The sequence below is a fragment of the Podarcis erhardii genome (assembly GCF_964252035.2).
Source record: "Podarcis erhardii genome assembly, chromosome: 12".
NCBI lineage: Eukaryota > Metazoa > Chordata > Lepidosauria > Squamata > Lacertidae > Podarcis > Podarcis erhardii.
Genome location: NC_138513.1, coordinates 10,615,441 through 10,638,069, shown reverse-complemented (window position 1 = coordinate 10,638,069; position 22,629 = coordinate 10,615,441). Strand labels below are relative to the sequence as shown.

General features: G+C 45.1%; 1 protein-coding gene and 1 long non-coding RNA gene across 5 annotated transcripts in view; one reads left to right on the top strand and one right to left on the bottom strand.

Annotated features, from left to right (window-relative positions):
• Positions 1–22,629, top strand: part of LOC309326091 — a 92,172-nt gene that overhangs the window by 17,186 nt on the left and 52,357 nt on the right. The window lies entirely within an intron of this gene.
• On the bottom strand, positions 1,070–7,600 carry EN2 (engrailed homeobox 2). 3 transcript variants are annotated; one of them, XM_081834925.1, is made up of 3 exons: positions 7,528–7,600; positions 5,965–7,218; positions 1,070–3,240 (listed from the first exon to the last, which is right to left on the bottom strand). In XM_081834925.1, the coding sequence occupies exons 2-3, from the start codon at positions 6,572–6,574 to the stop codon at positions 2,924–2,926; spliced, it is 927 nt and encodes a 308-aa protein (XP_081691051.1). In that variant the 5' UTR covers positions 6,575–7,218; positions 7,528–7,600; the 3' UTR covers positions 1,070–2,923. The 3 variants fall into 3 exon arrangements, 2 of the variants coding, with proteins under 2 accessions (XP_081691051.1, XP_081691050.1); XM_081834924.1 differs by lacking the exon at positions 7,528–7,600 and having other exon boundaries at positions 5,965–7,272; XR_014150279.1 differs by lacking the exons at positions 5,965–7,218; positions 7,528–7,600 and adding an exon at positions 4,143–4,290 and having other exon boundaries at positions 3,139–3,240.

Below are 22,629 nucleotides of genomic sequence, written 5' to 3'. Positions count from 1 at the left end.
CAAGGCAATCCTATATACTCAGAAGTAAGTCTCACTGAGTTCAATTGGGCTTACTCCCAAGAATATTGGACTTTATTTGTTTATTTATTGTATGGTAGGTAGAAATGCCAAATATGTTTTAAGAATGATGAAAAAGCAAGTTCAAAGATACCATTTGTGTTTAACATTTTGAAGCATTGACCTCTTATAGCAGAAACAAGGTCTAGTAATATAATTTTGTTCTATAGCCTCTTTTTCTTTTTAAAAGAATCCTCCTTAAGAAATATTGCCAAAATATTTGGGAATAACATCTCTTTTATTGCACTAAAGCAAATGAGAACCACATTTATTTCACTCTCCCCACCAGAATATTAAATTCAAATTGGATATTATTGTCATTGGATTCGTATTTATGAATTTATATAACTTAGGTTTTGCAAACATACTTTTCTAAATCACTTTCCCAGCTGTTCAGACATTGAAACGTATATATATTCACAAAAGAGGAAACTTGTTATATGTACAAAACATATTGTACATATATTACTGTCATGTTATATATTACTAGCCCTGAATGCTTCCAAGTTCTAATGTTTAAAAGTTTGCTTGCCCTTCTCATGTACAGATGTATTATCTAAAGTTTCTTAATTATTCAACAAATCGATTAGCCATCTGGTAGCAAAATTGTTCTTCTTCTAACTTGACATTCACAACTCTTTTACACCTATGTACAATTCCCTTAGGACTCAGGAATCAACTTTAAGGACTATATATTGCTCTGGTTCAAAGTTTTGATGCACGCATTCTAGATTTCATAATAAATGTGGGTTTTTTTATTTAATGCAGTCTTCAAAGATTTAAACACACAAAATGCAGTGAAATTGTCCACAATTTTGAGACCACAGTTGTAAATAGAAACATTCATATTTCATAAGTTTATAAATATTTGATACTGTGAATTGTAAATGCACATGTTTTATAAACTGAAAAACACCTTTGTTTTCTTGCTAAAAGGCAATGTCATTGATTTCTGTCTCCTAAGCAGCTGATGGTTATTCACAGAATTTTAAATTACAGCATTGGTTGTATACTTTCTTTTCAAAGTTGATACTACTATGTACAATATGTGTCTACTATAATTGTGAAATAAAGAGAGTTTTTAAGGCAAAGCGAGAAGTTTAACCTCAACAATCAAGACGACTATAGTCCTGAATAATTGTACAGCATCCTCCCATGCGAGACCTCTGGCCAATATTTTGGAGACTTTTCCTTTCCCCAAGAAAAGGAGAAGGGTTGAAGTGTGGGAGAAAATTCTGAATAAAATACAAATAATTAGCTTCACTGTATCTCACATTAGAATCAGAAAATTTTAAAATGTTGGGCAAGGAAAGGGGGGCGATAAGAAATACACAAAAATCATTATGACTTTTATGAATTCTTCACAATTCTTTGTAATGTATGTGCTCAATTAAAAATCTCTCCCATTTTGGGGAATGAAAGGCAACTTTTTTCCAACATGGGCTAGTGATTATTTCCCCTTAAAAGAAAAGGCCAGTTTCTAACCAAGAGACTTTAGAGACAACCCTAACCATCCTCCTTTTATATCCTCTTGCATAATAGAAGTCAGTTAAGCTGAAAAGGTGCCCTAACTCTCTCTCCACCCTCCCTCCTCTAGATTTGTTCTTTTCCTGAGCCAGGCTGGTTGCATGGAAAAGCCTTCTCTAGCCCAAAAGTTAGTGATGCAGACTCCTCACCCCAACTCTCTTATGTGCACAAACATACACACACACACTGGCTCCCCACCCCCACAAATGCCACAGGGGCCTGGTACATTTGTCCACAGCACTGCAAAGCCAAAGCGCAAGGCCATGCTGCTTTCTCAGCAGCACTTTAAAAAGAAGCAACGAGCAAGCGCCAAAGCAAAACAATGTAGGGAACTAGCCGATGGGAATGGGATGGGCTAATGGACACAACAGCAAGGCAAGCTCCGAAGCGTGTGGGGTTACCCTCCCTCTGGCTTCTCACACTGGGCAATGTCCATCCTAAAACTACAAAGAAAAGACCTTCTTCCCTTTTTACTTCCCAGGACACGGTCCCGGAAGTTACGAGGTTTTATTCTAAACTTTTCCCATCACGCTCCTTAGGCGGGAATAATTACCGAATTAACATGTCCTTGATTGAAGTCGGCCACTATTTGTTTACCAACTTTTTCTGAGTCTCTAAATACTACCTCCCCTCACTCACACACACATCCTTTACTCCAGTCTAATGGAGAAATGAGGATAAATTCAAGAAACGTTCCTAAGGCTTAACATCATGTTTCAGTACTTCTTTCCCCCGATTTCTGAATGTGTTACTTGCAAACGGGCAGCATGTTTACATAGTTAGCTTATAATTTATATTGTGATAATTAAAGTTCTTCTATACCCATCCCAAAGGCAAACACAAGAGGAAGAAAAGAAAAAAAGAAACGTTAAAACTCATAGAACAAATAGGAGAACTATTTATTCGGTTCACAGCCTCGTGAAATGCAGCAATAAAAATCTTTGGACTTCAGCAAAAGTTGTCTTTAATATTTTGAATTTCAAAAAACAGTGTCCAATGTCCATTTAAAACAGTGCTTAAGTCTATAAAAAGGTAACTTAAGCTTTTAAAAAAATTGATAAAGTTAGCATCTAAAATTTCCATAGAACAAAAAGAAAATCAAAAAATATTTTATAATCAGATATTTTGGATATTTTTTTTACAACACCTTACCTGTAAATTATATATATACACAGAATATTGCAGAATTATATCTAATACACAATATTTCCCCACTATTTATGCTGGTATAGTTTTTTATACACTGGCCCTTCTTTGTTTTTGTTTTTAATTAAATTATTGCATTGTATAAACTCTGACTCGCCCCTTCCCCCCCTCCCCTGGCTTACCCCCCCCCCATCTACTCGCTGTCTGACTTGCCGTCTTTCGAGGCCGTGGAGTGGTTGTACAGTCCTTGTGCCATGAGGTGAACCGCCAGGGAGTTCTTGTTGCCGGTGGCTTTCTTGATTTTGGCCCGCTTGTTCTGAAACCAGATCTTGATCTGAGACTCGTTGAGGCTGAGTTCTTGAGCCAGGCTTTGCCTCCTCTGCTCTGTCAAGTATCTGTTCGTCTGAAACTCCGCTTTGAGTCTTTGCAGCTGCTCCGCCGTGAACGCTGTCCGGGGACGTTTGTCCTCCTTGTTGGGGTTCTTCTTCTTTGGTTTGCGGGATCTGGGGCCTGCGGTCCGTGGCGAGAGAAGGAGACACAGAGAGCGAGAGAGGTTGAGTGGAGGGGCGCTTTGGAAGGGAGCCCAGAACGTGCCCTGGCTTGGAAGCTTAATTCAATTAGCAGCACCGGGCGAGGGAATTTGGGCGGGGAGGAGGGAGCGAGAGACGCAGAAAGAGAGTCTCAAATGTCCTTCGCTTTTCGAAGCTACGTGCCAGTTGGTTCCCTCTGCCCCTCAGGGACCAAGTTCAGCGCATGCCACCAATGCCCCTCTCGCTTTTTCTCCAAGCAGGGCCTTCCTTGTCAAATGGAAAGGGGCTGGATCGCCACCATCCCAAGGGGGTGTGCGAGGTGGGGTCCGAGAAGAGGGAGGGAGAGCCAAGGGGGAGAGGCGGACCCAGGCCAAGGACAAGGGGGCCTTGGCCTTACCCAGAGCAGTGCCCTCGCGCCACCCCCCAAGTTCACTGCGTGTTTTTCTCCGGGGATGAGGGCGTGGGGGGAGATGAGCAAGCGCCAAGATGGCCAGGGAATGAGCTCCATTTCTGCGGGAGGCCTGCAGGGGACCCTTCGGGGACCAGCTCCATGCAGCCTCTACCACCCTTTGTTACGGGTGGCTGTGCCCGCTCCCCCGGGGGCTTTGCGCACCCTCGCCTGACCTTCCTCGGGGCCCTTTTACCACGGCTGCTGCCCCCGGGGCTCCCGCGCGAAGCCGGTTTGGGCCGCACTGCTCCCCCGCCAACCGGGCTGCGGGGGGCGCGTCCGCCGGAGGGCAGAGCTCGCTCGCTCCCGCTTTCTCTCCCCAGCGACTAGGCCCGTCTCGGGCCGGGGCGACGCCGCAGCCTGGCCTAGGCCACAGCCTGGTTCTCGAGCTGGGTGCCAACCCACGATGGCGCTCTCCCTCCTCCGCTACTCACGTCCATGGAAGCCCCTCAACTCCCGGCTGTGGCAGGAGAAGCCGGCCTGTCCGAGAGGCGCTTCTGGGCAGCGCCTTTGCGGCCTTCCCCAAGAATTACGAGGCTGGCGGATTGGGGTGGGGGAGGGGAAATCGCCTGAGAAAATGACTTGGAGATCCCGGGGCGACGGGGGAGGGAGGGAGGGAGGGAGGGGGGAGAGGGAAGTTTTCTCTCACGTTTTCAAAAGGTGAACCAAGCGGAGCTTCAAAAAGGAAGGGTGAGAACAATCTTCACAACAGCCTCTTCAAGATTGCCCCGTTTTTTCCTCCCTTAACCCCGGAATGCACTAAATGTAAACAACACAAACACAAATCCGCCCTACTTTCCTTGCCTTTGGAAAGTCATCAGAAAAATATTCGGGATTAAATTCTCCCCTAGACAGGAGCTTGCACAACTCTCATCCTTCTTGCCAGCTCCATACGTAAAATGGTAAACAGGCGCCTTTGCGACACTGAATGCATTTTCCCCTTCCTTAAAAACAGAAATATAATGCATTCATACAAAACTACAAATTAGAACTCTTCTTTTCCTCTAACAACATTGACCCCAACATTTTAGAGATACTGTACCCTTTTTCTTCTACAGTGCAATGCATATTAAAATTTAAACGTTAGTTTTAAACTAGATCGCCTTGCAATTTTGTATTCTCCAAATGTTACACTTAAGAATGGTAATTATTCTGATGGGAAATATTCTCCGTCATATTATAAGCATTTTCGACAGGGTTTAACTTACTCGGTGGTTTGGGCCATGGTGAGAATCTATGATAATTAAATATTAACAAAGAAAGGGACTGGAGAACAATGGAGTAAATTTCGAATCAGACGGGAATATTATCCGGCAGCGAAGGAGGTTGCTGTCTCTCTAACTCATTTTTAACACCTATGAATTTATTCGACGATAAAATATATTGGAAGCAAGGTGGAAAGTCCTTTCGGAAAAATAAAACAAAAATCGAGATCCAATTGTTTTAAAACAAGAAAATTCTATTGAGCGAATTTGCAATTCTCGTTCAGGAAGACTAAAACACCCTCAAGTGTCCCTGACGATAAAGGGCATTCCAGGCACTCGGCGGCTCCGGCTCTCTCTTCCCGAGGCAGGGCTGGAGAGATCCCCACTTGGCTCCCACCCGTGCAAGCAAGGAAGTCTTCCTTTTCAGCGGCTCTGCAATAACTTCCAGGGCCTTTTCGAGCGCGGCTGCTCCGCACGAGAAGCCAGGAAAGGAAAGAAAAATACTTCCAAGGCCTGCTTATTTCTAGAGGCCGGAGAAGACAACTTCACAGGTCGGGCCTTGGCGACCAGCAGCTGAGCTAGCCAAAGAAGGGGGCAGAATAGGACGCCTCCAAGGATTGCTACTGACTTCTTTTCCATCTTATCTTCTTGGTAAACGGAGAGAAGGGGGAATGAAAACAAACCCCACCTTGCAAACAGCCTCCTGGGCTTCAGATCCCGGCTATTTCTCCCAGCTGCCAAGAAGGAAATCGCTTTGTGTGCGGCTCGAGCCTTCGGCTCTTTCTCCCCGCGCCCTCCTGGCGTTTCGTCCTCACTGTATCAAAATCCCTCCTACGCCTGTCGCTGCCTCCCCATGTTTGTTTCAAAGCAGATAACTTTGTAAAACTGTCTTATATTTTGCAAAGGGTGGTTGCAACCCGCCGCCCCCTTTCGCCGCGATCGCCTTGCAGCCAAGTCGCCAGCTCTTTCGCTCGCGGGCGGGAGGTGGGTGGAGGGTCCAGAGACCCTCTTCTCGAGAGGCCAGCGACCTGGTCCAGAGCTGTTTGCTTACCTGACGAAGGCCTGTCCGAATAGCGGGTGCAGTAGACCCAGGCTGGCCACAGCATGGGCTGCGCGCTGGGGAAGGAGCTGGCCTGGGAGCTGTCCGAGTCGGAGCTCAGCGACTGATCGCCGCCGCCGCCGCCGCCGCCGCTGCTGCCACTGCCGCGGGACTTCAAGGCTCCGTCGAGCGCGCCAGGATCGCCGCCTTTCTTAGCCGGGGCTAGAGCTTTGGAGCCGCCGCCGCCTCCTCCTCCTCCGTCGGTCGGGGAACCGGAGGCTGGCGCCGCCGAGGGGCTCCGGGCGGTGAGGAGCTGCTGCTGTTGCTGCTGCTGCAGCTGCTCCGGGTTAACGCTGCTGCCACCGCCGCAGGTACCGCCGTCTTTCCTCCGGCCGAACTCCGGCCGCAGGATGTTGTCGATGAAAAAGTTCGTGATTCGGTGCGGCGGGTGCTGGTGCGGATGGTTGCCGGGCTCCTGGAGCACCCGGGGCAGGAGCATCGCCCTCCGCCGGTTGGGCTCCCCGTCGCTGCCGCTGCTGGACTCCTCCGGCGGCGGCGGCAGCGGCGGCGGCGGCTGTTCGGCGCCTCCTTCGGCGCCCGGGCGCTGCTCGTTCTCCTCCATGCTGAACACGGAGTCCCCAAATGTTGTTGCCCTCCCGCTTTTGTCTGCGCGCGCTTCGGGGCTGCTCGGTTTGGGTTACCCCCCTCCACAACCCCTTCCGCCTGGGTCCGCGGAGCAATCCAAATCCAGACTTTGCAAAGCGAGCCAGATATAACTGAAAATATTTTATATATATATATATATATATATATATGTTGCCGCCGCTTGTCCTTCTCCCTTCGGCTGCTGTAGTTGGTTCCTCCTTCTGCCCCCTTCCAGCCTTTCAGTTCTGCAGCCCCCTCCTGCGTTCTTTGCCCCGCAATGTATTCATCATTAGGACTTTCATCCGCCACCCCCGCCCCCACTCTTGTCCGGCTTCCGAGGGTGGAGAAGAGACTGGCGGCAACCTGACAAAAAAATGGTGACGATCCTTCCACGGGGGGAAAAGTCAATGGAGCCCCCTCTGCTGAGCTGGAGAAAGTGCCTTCCTCCTCTCTACAGCGCACAAGGCAAGCGCAGGCTTGAGACACACAGAGGCATCTGGACAATCAAAGCCGATCTCTGGCTTCCTCCCTGCCTTTGAGCCAAATATTCCAAGTTGTACAGGAGGAGATAAGAGGGGAATCTCTCTCTCTTGCTCTTCCGGACTCGCTTTCCCTGACTACCTATAGTGGGGGTGTAAATTTAGAAGCCACTTAAACTGAACCTGAAATACTTTCACTCTGGATTTTTGTTCTTATTTTTAATAGAGCTCCTCAAGTGACGTTGCAAGGCCGGTATCCTAGACACGTGCCTTTGGCCAATGACAGAAGAGCCTTTTGCACACGTGATACAGTAGCACTCTAGTAAATGACAGGAACAGCCCCCTCCTCCCGTTTCCCAATGCCCCCACCTCCTGATTTTAAAGCTGCAGCGTCCTCTGCTTCTCAAGAGCCTTTTTAAATATATATAAAAAAGAAGGAATGCAGGAATACCTTCGTCTTCTAAACAAGGGATAGATTCATCACCCCTTGTCTTGCTAATCTGTTTCCTTTTATATCTTCGCCTGAAGAAGGGCTCCAGTGCACACTGGTGGGGGGGGGTTCCTATATTGTTTACAATTGGAGTTGGGAGGGGGAAGGAGAAGAAGACAGAATGAGAGGGGGCGAAATCCCACAATTCCTTGCAAAATGCATAAATAATATTAAATGAACCAGAGCGATACAAAGGGACTTTTTGTGTTACCGATTTATTTTTTTGGTGGGGGGGAGCGAGAAGAAGAATCAGAGGCAGTTAATTTTAAAGCAGACTCTCTCTTTCGCCGTCTTTTTGTCTTACTATTTCTCTGCGCGCGCGCGCACACACCAACCAGTCCCAGCCCCCTCTTTTGTAATCCCGGAGCCTCGCCTGCAGGAAAAGACGGGCAAATATCGGGGGTTCCTGTTGGGGGGGGGGGCTTTTTAAATGCCAGACTGCACTGGGGCTGCTATTATTGGTAACTGCGGTGCAATAAACATAAGACGGTATGATAATTGATTCATTCAGCTGAAAACTGGACAGGAGCCTTTGATCATTTATTCCAGCTTCAAAAACAATATTAAACAGAGAGGTTTCCCATTGACAGGCAGGAGGACGTGAGAGTCCCCCTTCTCCCAAGCAGCTCTAATCAAAATAATCAAGCGATAGGGGTATTCACACACGAACACACACACACACACACACGGAATAGATACAGCCCTCCCATTTTTAATCTTGTTAAAAAAAAATCTAAATAATAAGAACTCCAAATGTTGCATTAAGGTCTGTCTAGAGTCTGCAAGGAGTGCTCCTCACCGGAGTTGCAAAGAAGGCCCCCTCCACGGGGCCAGCCCTCTCCTTGAGCGTCTCCTCCTTCGGCCTGCGAAGGATTTTTTCCTCCCCAAACCTCCCGCTAAACACTCTGCCTGCAGACAGAACCAAAATAACCATCTCTTCCATGCCACCCGCGGGATCTTTGCTTGGCTGCTCTTGAATTTGTGAAAGTCACCCAAAGGTCACTGAAACGCTGGAGGGTGAGTGCAGCTTTAAACACACACCTTAAACCAGCCGAGGAGGAGAAAGCGATGGTGATGGTGATGATGGCGATGAGAACAACAACCTTAAGAAAGCAAAAGAAAAGCTTTTGTCAACAAACTCTGACGATGGGGGAGGGGCTGGAGAGTGACGGCACATGATCCAGTCAGCGCCAAAGACAAAAATGAAGCCAAAACATCCACGGCGGCGTCCAGGCAGCTGCTCCGGCCCCTTTTTAAGATTTCCAAGGCAGACGTTGCCCACCCTGAGGCGGGCCACTCAGCGCTTTTCGCCTTCTCTCCCGGAGGCCCGTTGCAAGTGCGGGGAACCCAAGAGGTTGGGTGGAAAGAAGGGAAAGCAGGGTTAGGCAAAGCCGGGACAGAAAACCCTGGAAGGGGTGGGAGAGAGCAAGACGCGGGGATCGGGAGGCCAGCGGCCCCGAGGGCAAGGAGCTGGCGGCGGCGGGGTAGGTGGGTGGAAGGCTGGGTCCCTAACTCTCCTCTCGCTGAGTCTCCACCGGTCTCGCCCGGGTGGTAGGCTTCGGACTTCTTTTTTCTTTGGGGGCGTCCTGTGGTGGTGATTAATCCTGGAATTGCTTTAGATTAAAAGGGAGCAAAAATTGGGGGTAGCAAGTCAAGCAGACCTTTCGGAAGTCTCAGCTGACGACAAGAAGATAAAAAGCCCCACAAACATATACTAACGTACTACATCGCTCTTATCGAGTATTTATCCGTGCTGTTTAGTGTTGTCTGCGGGTCTGTTTGCTTGCTTTTAAAAACAAAAAAAACAAAAAACATTTTAGCATTGGTAATGCTGGACTATTTTTAGCGTTCGACAGCTGGACTCAACTGGGGAATGCAAAATACTTTGGGGGGGGGTTAAGACACAAGTCATTTCAGCAAACTGCGTTGCTCAATGCAGTATTTGTGAATTTTAAAATAGAGAGGTTGCTTCAATTGGGCGAGCACATCAAGTCCCCACACGCTGGTAATTGGAAGTGAGCCCCGTTTAAATAAACAATACTAGCCTCCAAATTTTTGAACATTTTGGAGTTAGCGGAAAGTACTCTGGAAGATTTTATCTTTCTGTAACTCAGAGCCTCATTTCTACGACTTGGTTTAACTGTTGCTTTTGCGTAATCCAAAATGTGATACTGATTTCTGTTTGGATTTTTGCTCCCACCACAATTTTTAAAATCCTGTATAATTTACAGTATCTGGGCACACAAAGAGATCAAGTATCCCTGATCTAAAGGGTTTGTGCTCTAACAAGCACCTTGAGGTTAATTTCTTTAAGAGCCCCATGGAAAGCGATTAGGCTGTCTCCCAAGAAGTATTTTCTAATTACTGGGAAGACCTGGCTTTCCTCGTACCCCATAATTAAACGTGTCCAAGGTGTTGCACTTCAAATATTTCCCTTCAGGGCGGACCCCAAGTTATTGACTTGAGCTTAAAATATCTTGAAGTAAACATTAGCTGCCCAACGTATCAAGTAACACTTCTTGTCACTTAGCGCTGACCACAGTTTAACATTTCTATTTGCTAAAATTACCTCGAGGTACTAAATACTCGACTACAGGCGAAGAATTCCTTCGGTAAAGTCCAAGGCAGATGATTAACAAAGGCTGTACACAAAACAATTATTGCAATGGACTCTTCGTTTGGCTTAAATCCCAGTTTTATTCCCCTCCCCCGCAAAAAGACAGCAACGATAGGGAATTCTGGGAGAAAGAATGGGGTGGTAGTGGGGAGTCTTGGAAAAATTAGTCGAGCCTATTTTCCAAAATACCCAAACATTATATCTATTTTATTCTTAAAAGCTCTCTGCAACAAGTTTTGTTTCAAAATGAAGTAATTATAATAATATAATATAATATAATATAATATAATATAATATAATATAATATAATATAATATAATATAATATAATATAATATAATATAATATAATATAATATAATATAATATAATATAATATAATATAATATAATATAATATAATATAATATAATATAATATGTGTTGAAGATGTTTATAATTGTAAATTGTTGTCATAAGAAGAGACCAGGAAATTTGTTTTGAGAAGTTGGAGCTGTTCCAGTTTCTACTATCGAAAGAGAAGATAAGGTGATTGTGACGCAAATCTTCATGTGGAGATTTTTAATACGTGTATTTCCTGTCCAGTAAATACGTTGATGTCAATTTGTGTTGAGCACACCGTCACCTTTTTAGACAAATCCACAACCCACTTAAACCAGAATATCTGGCTTTAAAACCATTTACTCTTCTACCCTAACCGTATTTCTCGGAAATACACTTCAATGGAGTCAATGGGATTGAGGTTCTTCCGGTCAATATATTTCGAATTGGAGCCTAATCCAAATACAGGCATCAACTGGCGTCGAGGGCTGCAGCCTTTACCAACGCAGTTTCTTTTACTAGGGAACTTATATGAGCCACACCCAACATATCAATCAGGAACTAGTTGGGCCGGGACAGTTTGTTTTTACTTTCGCTAGCACACATTCCTTGCAGAGAAAGTCGTTCTTAGCTTGACTGTTGAGGCTTCACTGGCCCTGCAGTTGCCTTACAGTGGGCGTATCATTAGTGGCCTGCCAGGCGTCGCTTACCTGGCTTCCCAACTCTGCCTCAGGTCGCTGCCGGTCACCAAGAAAGAAAGGGGACCCCGCTGCCTTGCCCCTCCCCCTCTCGGTAACCGGCAGGGACCTGGGGAAGAGTTGAGAAGCCAGGTGAACAACACCTCCCTCCCTGCCAGGACTGCCCCACCGGTGGAAAAAGGAAGAGGAGACCCACGGGTATCGCAGACTGTCCTGCAGTTCTGTGGGAAACGCTGGACTGTCATCCTACAGGCGGGCTAAAGCGAGACGATTTGTATCGTGACTCCGCTAACCTTGTCTCTAACAGCTTGTATTGGCTGATGTGGTGAAAGTTACAAGTAATGAAAGCAATCAGACAGATCAGACTTTCTCTGGGCTCGTCTGTAGCAGCGTCAGAGGAGATGCCCTGATCCTTCTGAAAGCTAATTCATAAAAGGGTTTTTTGGGAGTGGGGTTGAGGAGAGAATAAAGGCAAGGCTTAGCAGAATCTGCAGAGATCTGCCTTGTAGCCTGGGACCTTTAGGGTCCAACATTCAGGAGGGGGAAACGAGAACCTGGTCAAAACAAGAATCAATCATATATTGTTTTAAATAAATAAAAAACACAAACACTCTTTTGCAACCCCATTTCTGTAACAAAACGCGAAAATATGGCTAATATTGTAGTTGGTGTATACAAAATTTCGCAGTGTTTTATCAGATTTCCATCTCACAAAATGCCTGGAATACCCCGAACACCTTCACAGAAAAACCCACATTTTAAGGTAGCTGGTGAAAGGTCAGATCGAGCGCTAAGTATGTTGGGTTTGGGAAACATCCACATCCAGTACACAGGCACATGCACCCCGCAAGCCATGGAGTTACCTTCAAAGTGAACAGCTCAATGGCGATTGCCATGAAACAGATCTACAAGACAAGAAGTTACTTTAAGCCGGTTTTGCAAACAGTTTGGAATCAACACTCCAAGCAGAATAGAGTGGAAGGTGGTGGTGGGGGATCGTATGTATTTTGTATGTTAGAAAAAAAGTAATATATATTGCTTTGGCTGTGGTATCGAAATCAACAATAAATCAACTCTGTACCTAAGACAAAGAGGGGAGAAATTCAGAGAGTGAATGTAGCGTCAAGAAGTCGAACAGCAAGACGGAAAACAGCAAAATCGTTTTCTTAAGGGTCATTGTTATTACCCTGTTGCAGAGTATTTCAGGGCTCTCTCTCTCTCTCTCTCTCTCTCACACACACACACACACACACACACACGAGAGAGAGAGAGAGAGAGAGAGAGGCTGCATTCCTATACTTACCTATGAGTAATGCTCATTGAATTCAGTAAGAGTTACTTCTGAGTAGGCATGTGTAGTCCAGCAGCCCGGTCCACAAATAAATTAGGCCCCTTTACTTGACAACTTCATCCTAAATAGTACCTTCGTCTGAAAACGTCATAAAAATACCAGTGGTCTTTATTTGTAAATCAGATGTTTAAGACCATCCATGCGTTCATTTTTCAGCTATGTAACTCACCTTTCTCTACGGTCATATACTCAAAGCGGCTTACAAGTATAGAACACAGCAATAACATTCGGAACTAGAATGCAATAAAACATTAAACAAAAACAAAAGAAGCAAATGCACCTTGATCTTAAACGCATTACCTGGGATTCATTTCCACTGGTTGGAAATATAAGACAGCACAACAAGTGCCATAGGATACAATATAATTTAGGGTAAAACAGCATTCTCATTCAGGTAAATCGGAACTGTCTTAGCAAGACAATGCAGCATTTCAAAAAGTGATCCACGTTAGGAGAAGTCTGACCAGGTGTTCCTTTCGCAAATAACTTTTAATTGAGAACTAATCCCCAGCTACTAGGGGGTAAGGATACTTCTCTACGTGTGCCAAACATGCATGATATTGCTTCTTCTCTCAGTCCATCCTTCCAAGTTTGATGATCCACATCCAGCCGGTTCTAGGTGTATAAGATTGAATTGGCCCGTAAAGGTACCCAGAGCTTATTTTTATATGTTATGTCCTTAGTCAGCTGCGCTCACTTTTACAGTATTTTAGGATTCTCTTCGGAATAGGAGAAGTGGCTCTTGGACTTTCGATGTGCGCGCTTGTGTGTGCGTGTGTATGTACAGTGTGTGAGTGTGTAGCGAAAGGCTATTAACAGCAAATTCCCTATTAACACAGATAATGTACAAAATGCGTTTTGGGGGGTGAGAAAGCATATTTACGATTTCCTGCTGACCCAAGGCATACAGGGGATATGAAGGACAGAGACTTCTAGGGACACTAGATTCTTCCTCTGCATGAGGAAGAGAAATGTGGTCATTCCAAACCGTGGCTGTGGGGAGAGAGAAATAGGAAATGGGGAACATATTTCAATACAGATAAAGTCTTGAATCAGCTTCAGGCTGCGGCATAAAACAAGGAAGAAAACTATATTTGCTCCAAAATACGTTATCCCTTGCTATTTCTATCAATAGCTTCTGATACGTTGTTCTATGTAACCTTGTCTCACACAAAATTAATCTCTCTCTCCGTCCATCAAATTTTCTATCTGGCTATCTAGCTCTCTAGCTGTCCAGCTAACTATCTAGCTATCTATCCTCTTCCTGAAGTTCTTATTAAGTTCTCAGACTTTCGGTCTATATGCATACATCTCTAGCAAAAAAAATCCTTATAAAATGAGAACTATCCGAGATTATTTGCTTATCTTAAAGTATATATTGTGTGACATAATTGTTCAAGGGTAACATATATAATTGCACATTCATCTTCAAAGGGCACATGCCTCTGTGGAACAAGGTAGCTATATTAGAAATAATTTCATAGTGATACTTCTTGTAAAGTGAGAGATAAACTTTGTGCACTGGATATAATCTGACTTTACATTAGCAGTCGATACAGAATTAAAATATGGGGCAACTCTGTCCCCCCGCCCCATACTATTAAGTTTCGTCTGAACATAAACACTGCTAGAACGGTCCCTGTTCAGTTAAACACTGTAACGCATTACCTTTAATACCAGAAAGAAGAACCATTGCTTTCGAGCGAAATATGAAAGAAAGAAACACTATTATGTTTCTTTTAACTTAACCAAATCATATTGTTCCAATCGTGATAATAATTTCGTCTGTCTTTTAAAGTATATTTACAGCAGAAGACTGGTTTAAGTCTTGGAAACTTGCATTTCTTTTTTCTTTTGTTACTTTTCTAGTCGAAGACCTAAAAGAGCGAGGGAAATCTTAAAATATGCGCAAAACTTGCTTCTTTCGCACAAGCTCTTTACTCTGTATCCTCCCAGCTCCCTGCTCGTCATTTTTAAGGGACTTGCATAAAGTTTCGTGTGTTTTTCCTAGGGTTTAGAAGAACTAATCCTTATAGACACAACAGTTTCTGTTGTGACGGTAGAGTCGAGCAATTCTATACCAGTTGGAGTATTAACAGAGTCTTGGAAAAAGAAAAGAAATCTCGTCCTGGACTTCCCACAAATGTAGCTAATTCCCTTAAACTCCTTTGGATTTACACCTCGGTAGTTACTGGGAGACAGAAGCAGTCCTTGCTCTCATTAACGGCCTGATTTCTGTTCCAACTGCCACACCAGATAATCAACTTTTATGGTTTTCCAAACATTACTTTCCAGCTGTTTAAGACCGTGGGGACGGGGGGGGGGGATTCTAGCCAGGGTTTGTGCACTTGCAACTCGATTTACAGTAGAAGTTTAACCCTGTCTACTCAGAAGTAAGCCCTAGTGACTTGAAGGGGGCTCACTCACTCCTAGGCTGCAAACCTCTTATGTGGGAATAAATCCAATTTAATTCAATTGGTGCGACTTCTCAGTAGACACACTGCACAGTAACACGACCTGTCCTTTCATTCGCAGATTTTTCTAGTTTCCATCTCATAAGATAGGCATAACATATAGAAAGAATATTTTGGGCATGTTTTGGAATGGAAAATTCGAATTCGCACCTCGGTTTCATTAGATCCGCCGCAATTCTAACAGCTCAGATGAGAACTAGATTCTGGCAGCTTTTTAGAGATGTCAATGCAGCCACAACTGGTATAATAATTCGAAGTGATTTTCCACACGTTAATTTTTTTTTTTTTTTAAGTAAAACCCAAATAGATTGTATTTGACGTACTACAGAGAACGCAGACTACGGTCCATTAGTGCCACGGAACCCGAGAGGCAGACCTCTCTCTGCCTCGCAAGGTGCTGGGTAGCACTCACCTCAGGGAATGGGTCTAATCTCTCTGTAGGGAAACATTGCCCCTTACTTCGCTTTACTGGGGTGGCGGCCCAACTGGTCTTGTTTCTGAAGAAGCTACTCGACCCTGCCAGGCTTCGATAAGAACCTGCCACTGAAGAACCCAGCTGGATTTCCAAATCCATCCAACCTGCGATCCTAAGGGCAGAAGCAAAGTCCCATGAAACGACTTTAGGATAGGGCGCTATTGCTTGCTACACGAACCCCACAATCCCTTTAACTCCCCCGACTTCGCTTGAAAAGCGCACATTTAGGGCAGACCGGGGTTCAGGAGGACCTGGGTTTAAGCCCTTAGAGCTCTATTGCAGTCAGGGATACTAACCCACCCCAATGCTAATTTCGGAAATTAACCCTATTCAACACAAGGGGGCTTGCTTCCAAAGAAACATGCTTAGGATTGGAGTGCTTGTGGTTAATATCCAAGCGCTTATACGTAGTTTCAAAGGATAGTGAATGGGGCTGCAAGCTTTCAAACAGATACAAACTTCCCCAAATATCTTTTTTGTGGGGGATATTTGACGGCGAGGGAAGATAGCAAAACTAACAACAACAAAAAACCCAATAGCGCTAAATCCTCACGCCTGGAAATGACAACATCCACCTTGCTTGGTGTTTCCATTTCTGCATCCTTTTCAGCACCAATGAACCGCGCAGCCGGATCCTGTGCAAGTCTGCAGCGATAAAATTAGCCCTGAGTTTGCTGCGACTAACTTCCAGGCAGGGTACATTAAAGGATTGCAGCCAACGGTAGTTTTACAAAGGGAACCATGGTTGCCTATCATTTAAACCTGCAATCCTAAACATATCCCCACAGGCCCACTGGTTGCCCTGAGGTTTGCTTCAGCTAAGTTTGTTGTCCATCAGTCTGTCGTAAAACATTTTCCTATACTCTGATGCCCGGGAGCATTTCTTTACTTCCATGGAATTTGTTTAGGATGGGAAAGTCTCAATTCGATCCTCAATAACCGGTCTTTCCCTGGGGTATTATTCTCCTCCCCATGCTTAGTCGTTAGACCCCCCACACCACCCAAAAATCTGGAATTCATATAGAATACTTTGGTACAGAAGGTGTGTTAAGAATTATCAGAGTGCTCCTCAAAAACTCACAATTGTATCTCTTATCCAATATGCCCCTCCCACACATTACAGACAATCATCTCAAATTTGGGCAGGTTTCGTTTCCATTTATTATCATATGACCTGAGCAGACGCTTGGAAAAAACTCAAGATGTTTCATTCAACACAAATGAATTTTTTGCTTCCCAGTCTTTGTATAGGATCGAGTTGTATAGGATCGCATGGAGTTTTGACCCTGCAATATTCTTGTTAATTTTTGCTGTCCATATGTAGAAAATGCAGCCCGTTAAAGTGAATGAATATCGTTCCAAAGCTTAAATAATTGTTAATATATTTAAATTAACAATATTCACATATATTATTTTTTTGCTTTGGCTACTGCGAGTGAATGAATTAAATATCTAAAGTAAGTATTCTCAGGACCTGAGTGTTAATCATGGGAAATACAAAACTATTTATTTTCCAAGCAAGAAAAAAGTCGGTAACTTAAAAACAAGGAAGCAAACAAAGACGGTCTAGAGCTGCGATCCACAATGTATTTAAGCCATAATCTTCCAGTTTAATCAAGGGGAGACTGATATAAATGAGATGCGGGTCGGGTTGATGGATTTTCCTCCAAAGAAAATAAGATACTTCATTGCTTTTTATATAATTGTCAACATAAGATCGATAAAAACACTATAAGTAGGTAAAGTTTGGGTACAGATAACCCCGCTTTTTTATAGCAGTATTTTAAGAGATTTTTTTTTTGAAGCGAACGGCTTTTCTAAGCCGATCCATAACTCGGCGAAATTACAACACCAGTATTGGAGTTATTTCACATCGTATTGATTTTGTCTTAATTGGGCTGCGGTTCGTGTTGTGTATTTTGAACTCGGTCTAAATGCAACACGTTTGCTTTCCTGCTTCTTATATCTTTTGGTTTTGTCGGTCCGCCTGACTCAACTTCAGCGGATCCGCTGCTTTGCGAGCTGGAAGCCGCAGTAGCTCGGCGCGGATGGGCGCGTTGAGCCAGTCCACGTGCAAACAGCTTTCATTGATAGAAGCAGCTCGCGGGAAGGCGAAGGGGAGGAGAGGCTCTTCGGGTGGCATAGCTATTTCTCTCCCGAAGAAGGACAGCCATTGGCGGGGGAAGTTTTGCAGAGGAGGGCTTGGCATTTGCCTATATGTAGAGGCATCTAATGCAATATTCATGGCGCAGCGTCACAGGCGATTCTGCCGGGTTCAGGGCTACCTTCGAGGCAGCCCCCCCCCTCCCACGCTATAGGAGGACTATCCTCTTCCTTCCAACACTTTTTTGTGAATGAACCACAGCACCCCCTCCTCCTTTTTTTGCCAGCTCACAGATCAGAGAAAGCAGTGAGATCACTGCCTGGATCTGGTCCGGTGCTTCGCCGCAATCTCTTCTCGCTTTCAAAGCAGGGTTCATTCAAGACCTGCCAGTTCCGCTCGCCTGGGATAGACGTGGGGAGGGGGCGACTTCAAAGCCAGGTTGCAATGAAAAGGTTGCACTCCCCCCTTCAGAGGGGGGCGCATCTTGGGTACGTTTTCACATTAATCGGGGGGGCGGGGGCGGACTGGCGACTTGGCATGAGCTGCTGGCTACTCCATAGCCAAAAGACATTGCTACAAGCCACCACTTTTTGCGCTGACATATGATAATCCTGCCCTTCCCCCTAATTCAGCTCTCCCCCCCCCCCCAGGCCATTCCTAGAGTGGGTGGAGCTCTCGGCTGCTGCGTAAAGGGCGCGCCTGCACTCTTAGACTCCTCCAAAGAAGTATAACACCCCTTTCCCTCCCAAATCTTGTTTTGTCCAGAGGAAAATCCGCAATATGGGGCGACTGCTGAAGTCAAGCAATTTTAATTTATTTATTTTTAATATACTTAGGCTGCAATCCTACACACATCACCAGGAAATAAGTCCCATTGAACCCATTGAGGATTATTTCTGAAAAGGCGATGATGGGAATTAAATTTCCCTGAAAGCAACGAGACTTCCTTCCTCATCCTCTATATCCGGCGATGCCATATTCGCCGCCCTGTCCACAAAATAAATCTTATGGCTGCTGTCTGTAACCCTATATTTGGGAATGATGTAGAGTAAGTAGCTTGCACCCGTAGCCTCTTCGCTGTGTGCACTTGCAGACCGCTAGCGGGCTTGCTTGCGACAATGACTTGGAGTTGGGTAGATCAGCATTAGCTCTTCCGCCTTGTACTTTTTTTTTTTAACAGTACAATCCTATTCATGCATCAACTCTTTTTAGAATTTCGGTTGTACAGTAGTAAGATCCTAAAACATGTTTTTCTCATAAGAAAGTCCTACACTGGGACTTCATCCTGAAGAATAGGATGATGCTTAGTTTCATTGGTTGTATGTGTTTTATGATTACCCTGCTTTGCTGTCCTTTTCAACTAATTTTTGTAATGCTACTTCAATTGTTGAATGGCAGCGTATAAATCTTTAAAATACCCACCACACACTTGCATATACATGCATATTATGTCCTGCGTACTGGTCTTAGCAGCAGATAACATTTCCTACAGAGGGTATAATGTTGGATGTATGCAGCAGCACAACAGGACGCCTTCATCTGCCCCAGCTGCAACAAAACATGTTTCTCCCTTTAACGGGCTCTACAACCACAGCAGGCTGTAACTCTCCAACGGTTTGACTTCACCACTGAAGGTGCACTCTTCCATTGTCTCCAGAGACAGACGATGCAAACAAGGTTGCCAACTCACAAAGTTGTTTGGGGATACTTCGCTTTTGTTTTCACACATGTGCAGCACAATACTATGCATCTCTATCCATTGGGTCCATTGAGACTTACTCCCAGTAAAGTGTGTATAGGATTTCAGCCTTAATCCTAATTCACCTTACTTTTCAAACTCATCAAATAATTGGCCTGATCAGATACCCTATGGGACTTAGTACTTAGGTTCGTCCCATGTAACGGATGTAGAAGAAAAGCTGAGAAGGAGAGTCTAAACTGACCAAAGGGGATAAACCACACGTTGATCGTGCAGGGATTTCAGCAAGCTGAGTAGCCAAATATCGACGCGGCCGGATGCCCAGGAAAGTTCTGAAGCCTCTCCGCAGCTCCTTATCTGCTAATGAGCCTGTGTAGGATAGCAGCCTGCAGGTATAGAAACACATTGTGTGCTACTTGGCTGGATTCCTTCTGGGCATCTTGCAAGAGTCTGATGTGATCTCTCACATTCATTATGGCATATTACCTTCTATTGCACGTTTCTCAGCAGATAGTTCTCTGCGGTTATTCGCTTTTATTTTCATTTTTTTTTAAAAAAAATAATCTTTGTCCTCGAGGTTCTTCAGGAAGTATTTATCTTGTCTGTCTGAGACGCAGCACTCCGTAGCTGTCAATGGAAAGCCTCAACCATCCGTGCCCCTCTCCCCGTTCTTCCCAGCCTAGCCCGGCCCACCTTTTTTTTAAAAAAAAAAAATTAAAGCTTTTCAAGTTCCCTTCTGTTAAGGAAAGTGTCTAAACAAACAAGCCTCCCTGAAACTAAACGCTAGAAGAAGAGAACCGCCGCGCACCCTCGATTGTTTTTAAAAAATAGCGAGGGGGGAGGCATTTCCCCATGTCGTGATTATAGTTCCAAAAGGAAATTGCTTTTATTTGTGAATGAGACTTTCAATAGGAAGGGACATGGAGGGGAAAAGCTCCTTAAGGGAAGGAGGTCACGGGGTTAGAGGGCGGATTAAAGGCCCCCACCTGTCTCGAAATCCCGGACAACCGTCCCAAAATCTGAAACAAGGAGGGATCAAAACCGTACTTTTGGGACGTAGGGTGAAAAGGGAGTCACGGGAGATTTTTGAGCCTAAAACAAAAACATGAAGTCTGGGGACAAGCGGCTGAGAAACCGGGACGTGTCATTCAGGTCCTGAACTCTTCCCAAGGAAATTCAGTGAGTGATCGATGTGTGTGTGTGTGTGTGTGTGTGTGTGTGTGTGTGTGTGGAAGAAAGAGGGTTTGGGGGTTCATTTAAAAAGCAGGAATTATATACACACTTACTTGGGAGTAAGTAAGCCTCACTGAAACCAGTGAGACTTCCTTCGGATGAAACATGGCTGGGCTCTGGCTGCAAGAGCTGGCTTTATTTTCTAACGCTTTACCTCGAGCCTGGGCTAAAAAGAGGGAGTGGGGAGTGCTTCCTCCTTTTAGGCCTGAAAACTATGAAAAAACGGAGAGCGTGCACAGACTCTGCCAAGCCGCTTAAAAACCTCCCTGCGGACTAGCTCCCATCGCTTCGTTTTCCCTCCGTCCTCTCCACGTCCGTGGCTGTTAAGCTACAGCACTTGGGTTGAATAGCCCGTCGCCACCCAAGTGCTAAAGAGAAATGGGGTGAAATGAACGCAATGCCACTTCCTTCACGAGAAAGGTGCTGGTGGCTGAAGTGCTTGTCCTGCTGATTTCTCCTTTCGGTTGATGTTAACTTTGTTTGCAATCGTGTATTCCAAAAGTGACCTGTCAAGGCGGCTTACAAATAATAGAAAGCGCAGAGAAAGCAACAACAGCAGCACACCACAATCACCTGCAACATCTGCATAGGCCGCAACACCGCCTAGTCGGTTGCTGTCTGGTAGAGATTCCAAATCCACAATCGCTTTGGGTATTCGAGCGTAGCTAGTTCCAGGCTGCCTCGCTACAGAAAGTGACTCTCGCCTTCACCTCAAGCTCCAACCTGGTCTTCCTCTGCACGTGAAGGACCAGGAGGTGATGGGGCTTGATTCTGCCAGGATCCCAAAGTCCTGAGGAAACTTTGGTGAGATCCTGAAGCGGAGATCTGTCAGTGCCTAAGAACTTCTTACCGCAAGGAGGCTGGAGAAAGAGCTTAACGGGATAGCCCCTTGCGCTGTTTTGTGGGACAGAACTTTTTCCCACAGCCCAGAACAACTTGACAGATGGCCTGTGGGGTAGCCTAGGCAAGGCAGGAAGGAAAACACAGACGAGGCTGAATTTCTTTGTTTCTGTCTCCGCCAGGAGCCTTCTCTTTCTTCGCTTGCTCAACAAATAAACGGTGAAGGGAAGCCCACTGCGTCTCCTTCCGGATAGCTTTTGTTTGTCTGGGCAAGGCAAGGCACCATTTCCAGCATCATCTTAGCAGCCGAATGGGTCGCTTTTTCTCCTCTTCACTGCAGATATAAATATGTGAAGCCCTTCAGGAGGAAGGAGCCATGAGTTAAAATTCTGGTTCCATCCAAGCCAATTACAAAACACCTATTGATTTTTTAGCCGAGCCAAAATTTCACCCATAATCCTCGCCCCTGGGACACAGATTCACGCGCCATTGGAGCTGGACAGTACCTCAAATGAGAGTCTGGCACAACTCAGGAGGAGGAAGTGAGGATAAAATGGTAGCCTCAGGGGCTGCAACTGATTTGCATAATCAATTTAATTTTTGCCATCTTAGAGGACTCCAACCACCAACCGCTTGAGCGGTCACACTCATCAGTCTACAATATCCTTGTTCTAAATGTGATAACCTCAGGTGTGGAAAAGGCCGCAGCCCTTTGACAGATCTTACAATATGGACATTACCACTTCAAGCAAAGACTTTGGGGGGGGCACATCTGTTTTGAGATGCAGGCAATATAAACTCCATGAAATTTACACCCTCTGTGCCAATATGTCATGAGCGTTATACCCACCTGTGTAAGCCAAAACCACAAAAACTTTAAAAATTCTCTAGGAGTGTTTTAATGGAGAGAAGGAAGAGAGAGCCCATGTTACAGTTTCAGGCAGTGGAGAAGTTTTTGACTTAACAATTTTTAAGACAAATTGAGAACAAGGCCTTAATAAGATCATCCACTGATGTGGGCTAGAGAGGCATCCTTTCCACCCATCCAGGGGTGGTCCTAGCTTGACAAACAAAGGAATTATCTATGGTGAATGCTTTTATTATTCTCTCAGACAACAGCGACAGGCCTACAAGGTCAGGAAGACTGGCTAGGAGAGCAGGTAGGTTGTCAGTTGTACATAAAATTAATAAAGGAGGTTTTAAAAACCAGTATAATATTTTATCACCAGAGCATACCACATAGTAGAAAGAATG

Coding starts and splice junctions, on each gene's coding strand:
- EN2 (XM_081834925.1), bottom strand. CDS start 6,574: ATGGAGGAGAACGAGCAGCGCCCGGGCGCCGAAGGAGGCGCCGAACAG. Junction 3,241..5,964: donor TTCGGACAGGCCTTCGTCAG/GTAAGCAAACAG, acceptor CACGGACCGCAG/GCCCCAGATCCCGCAAACCA.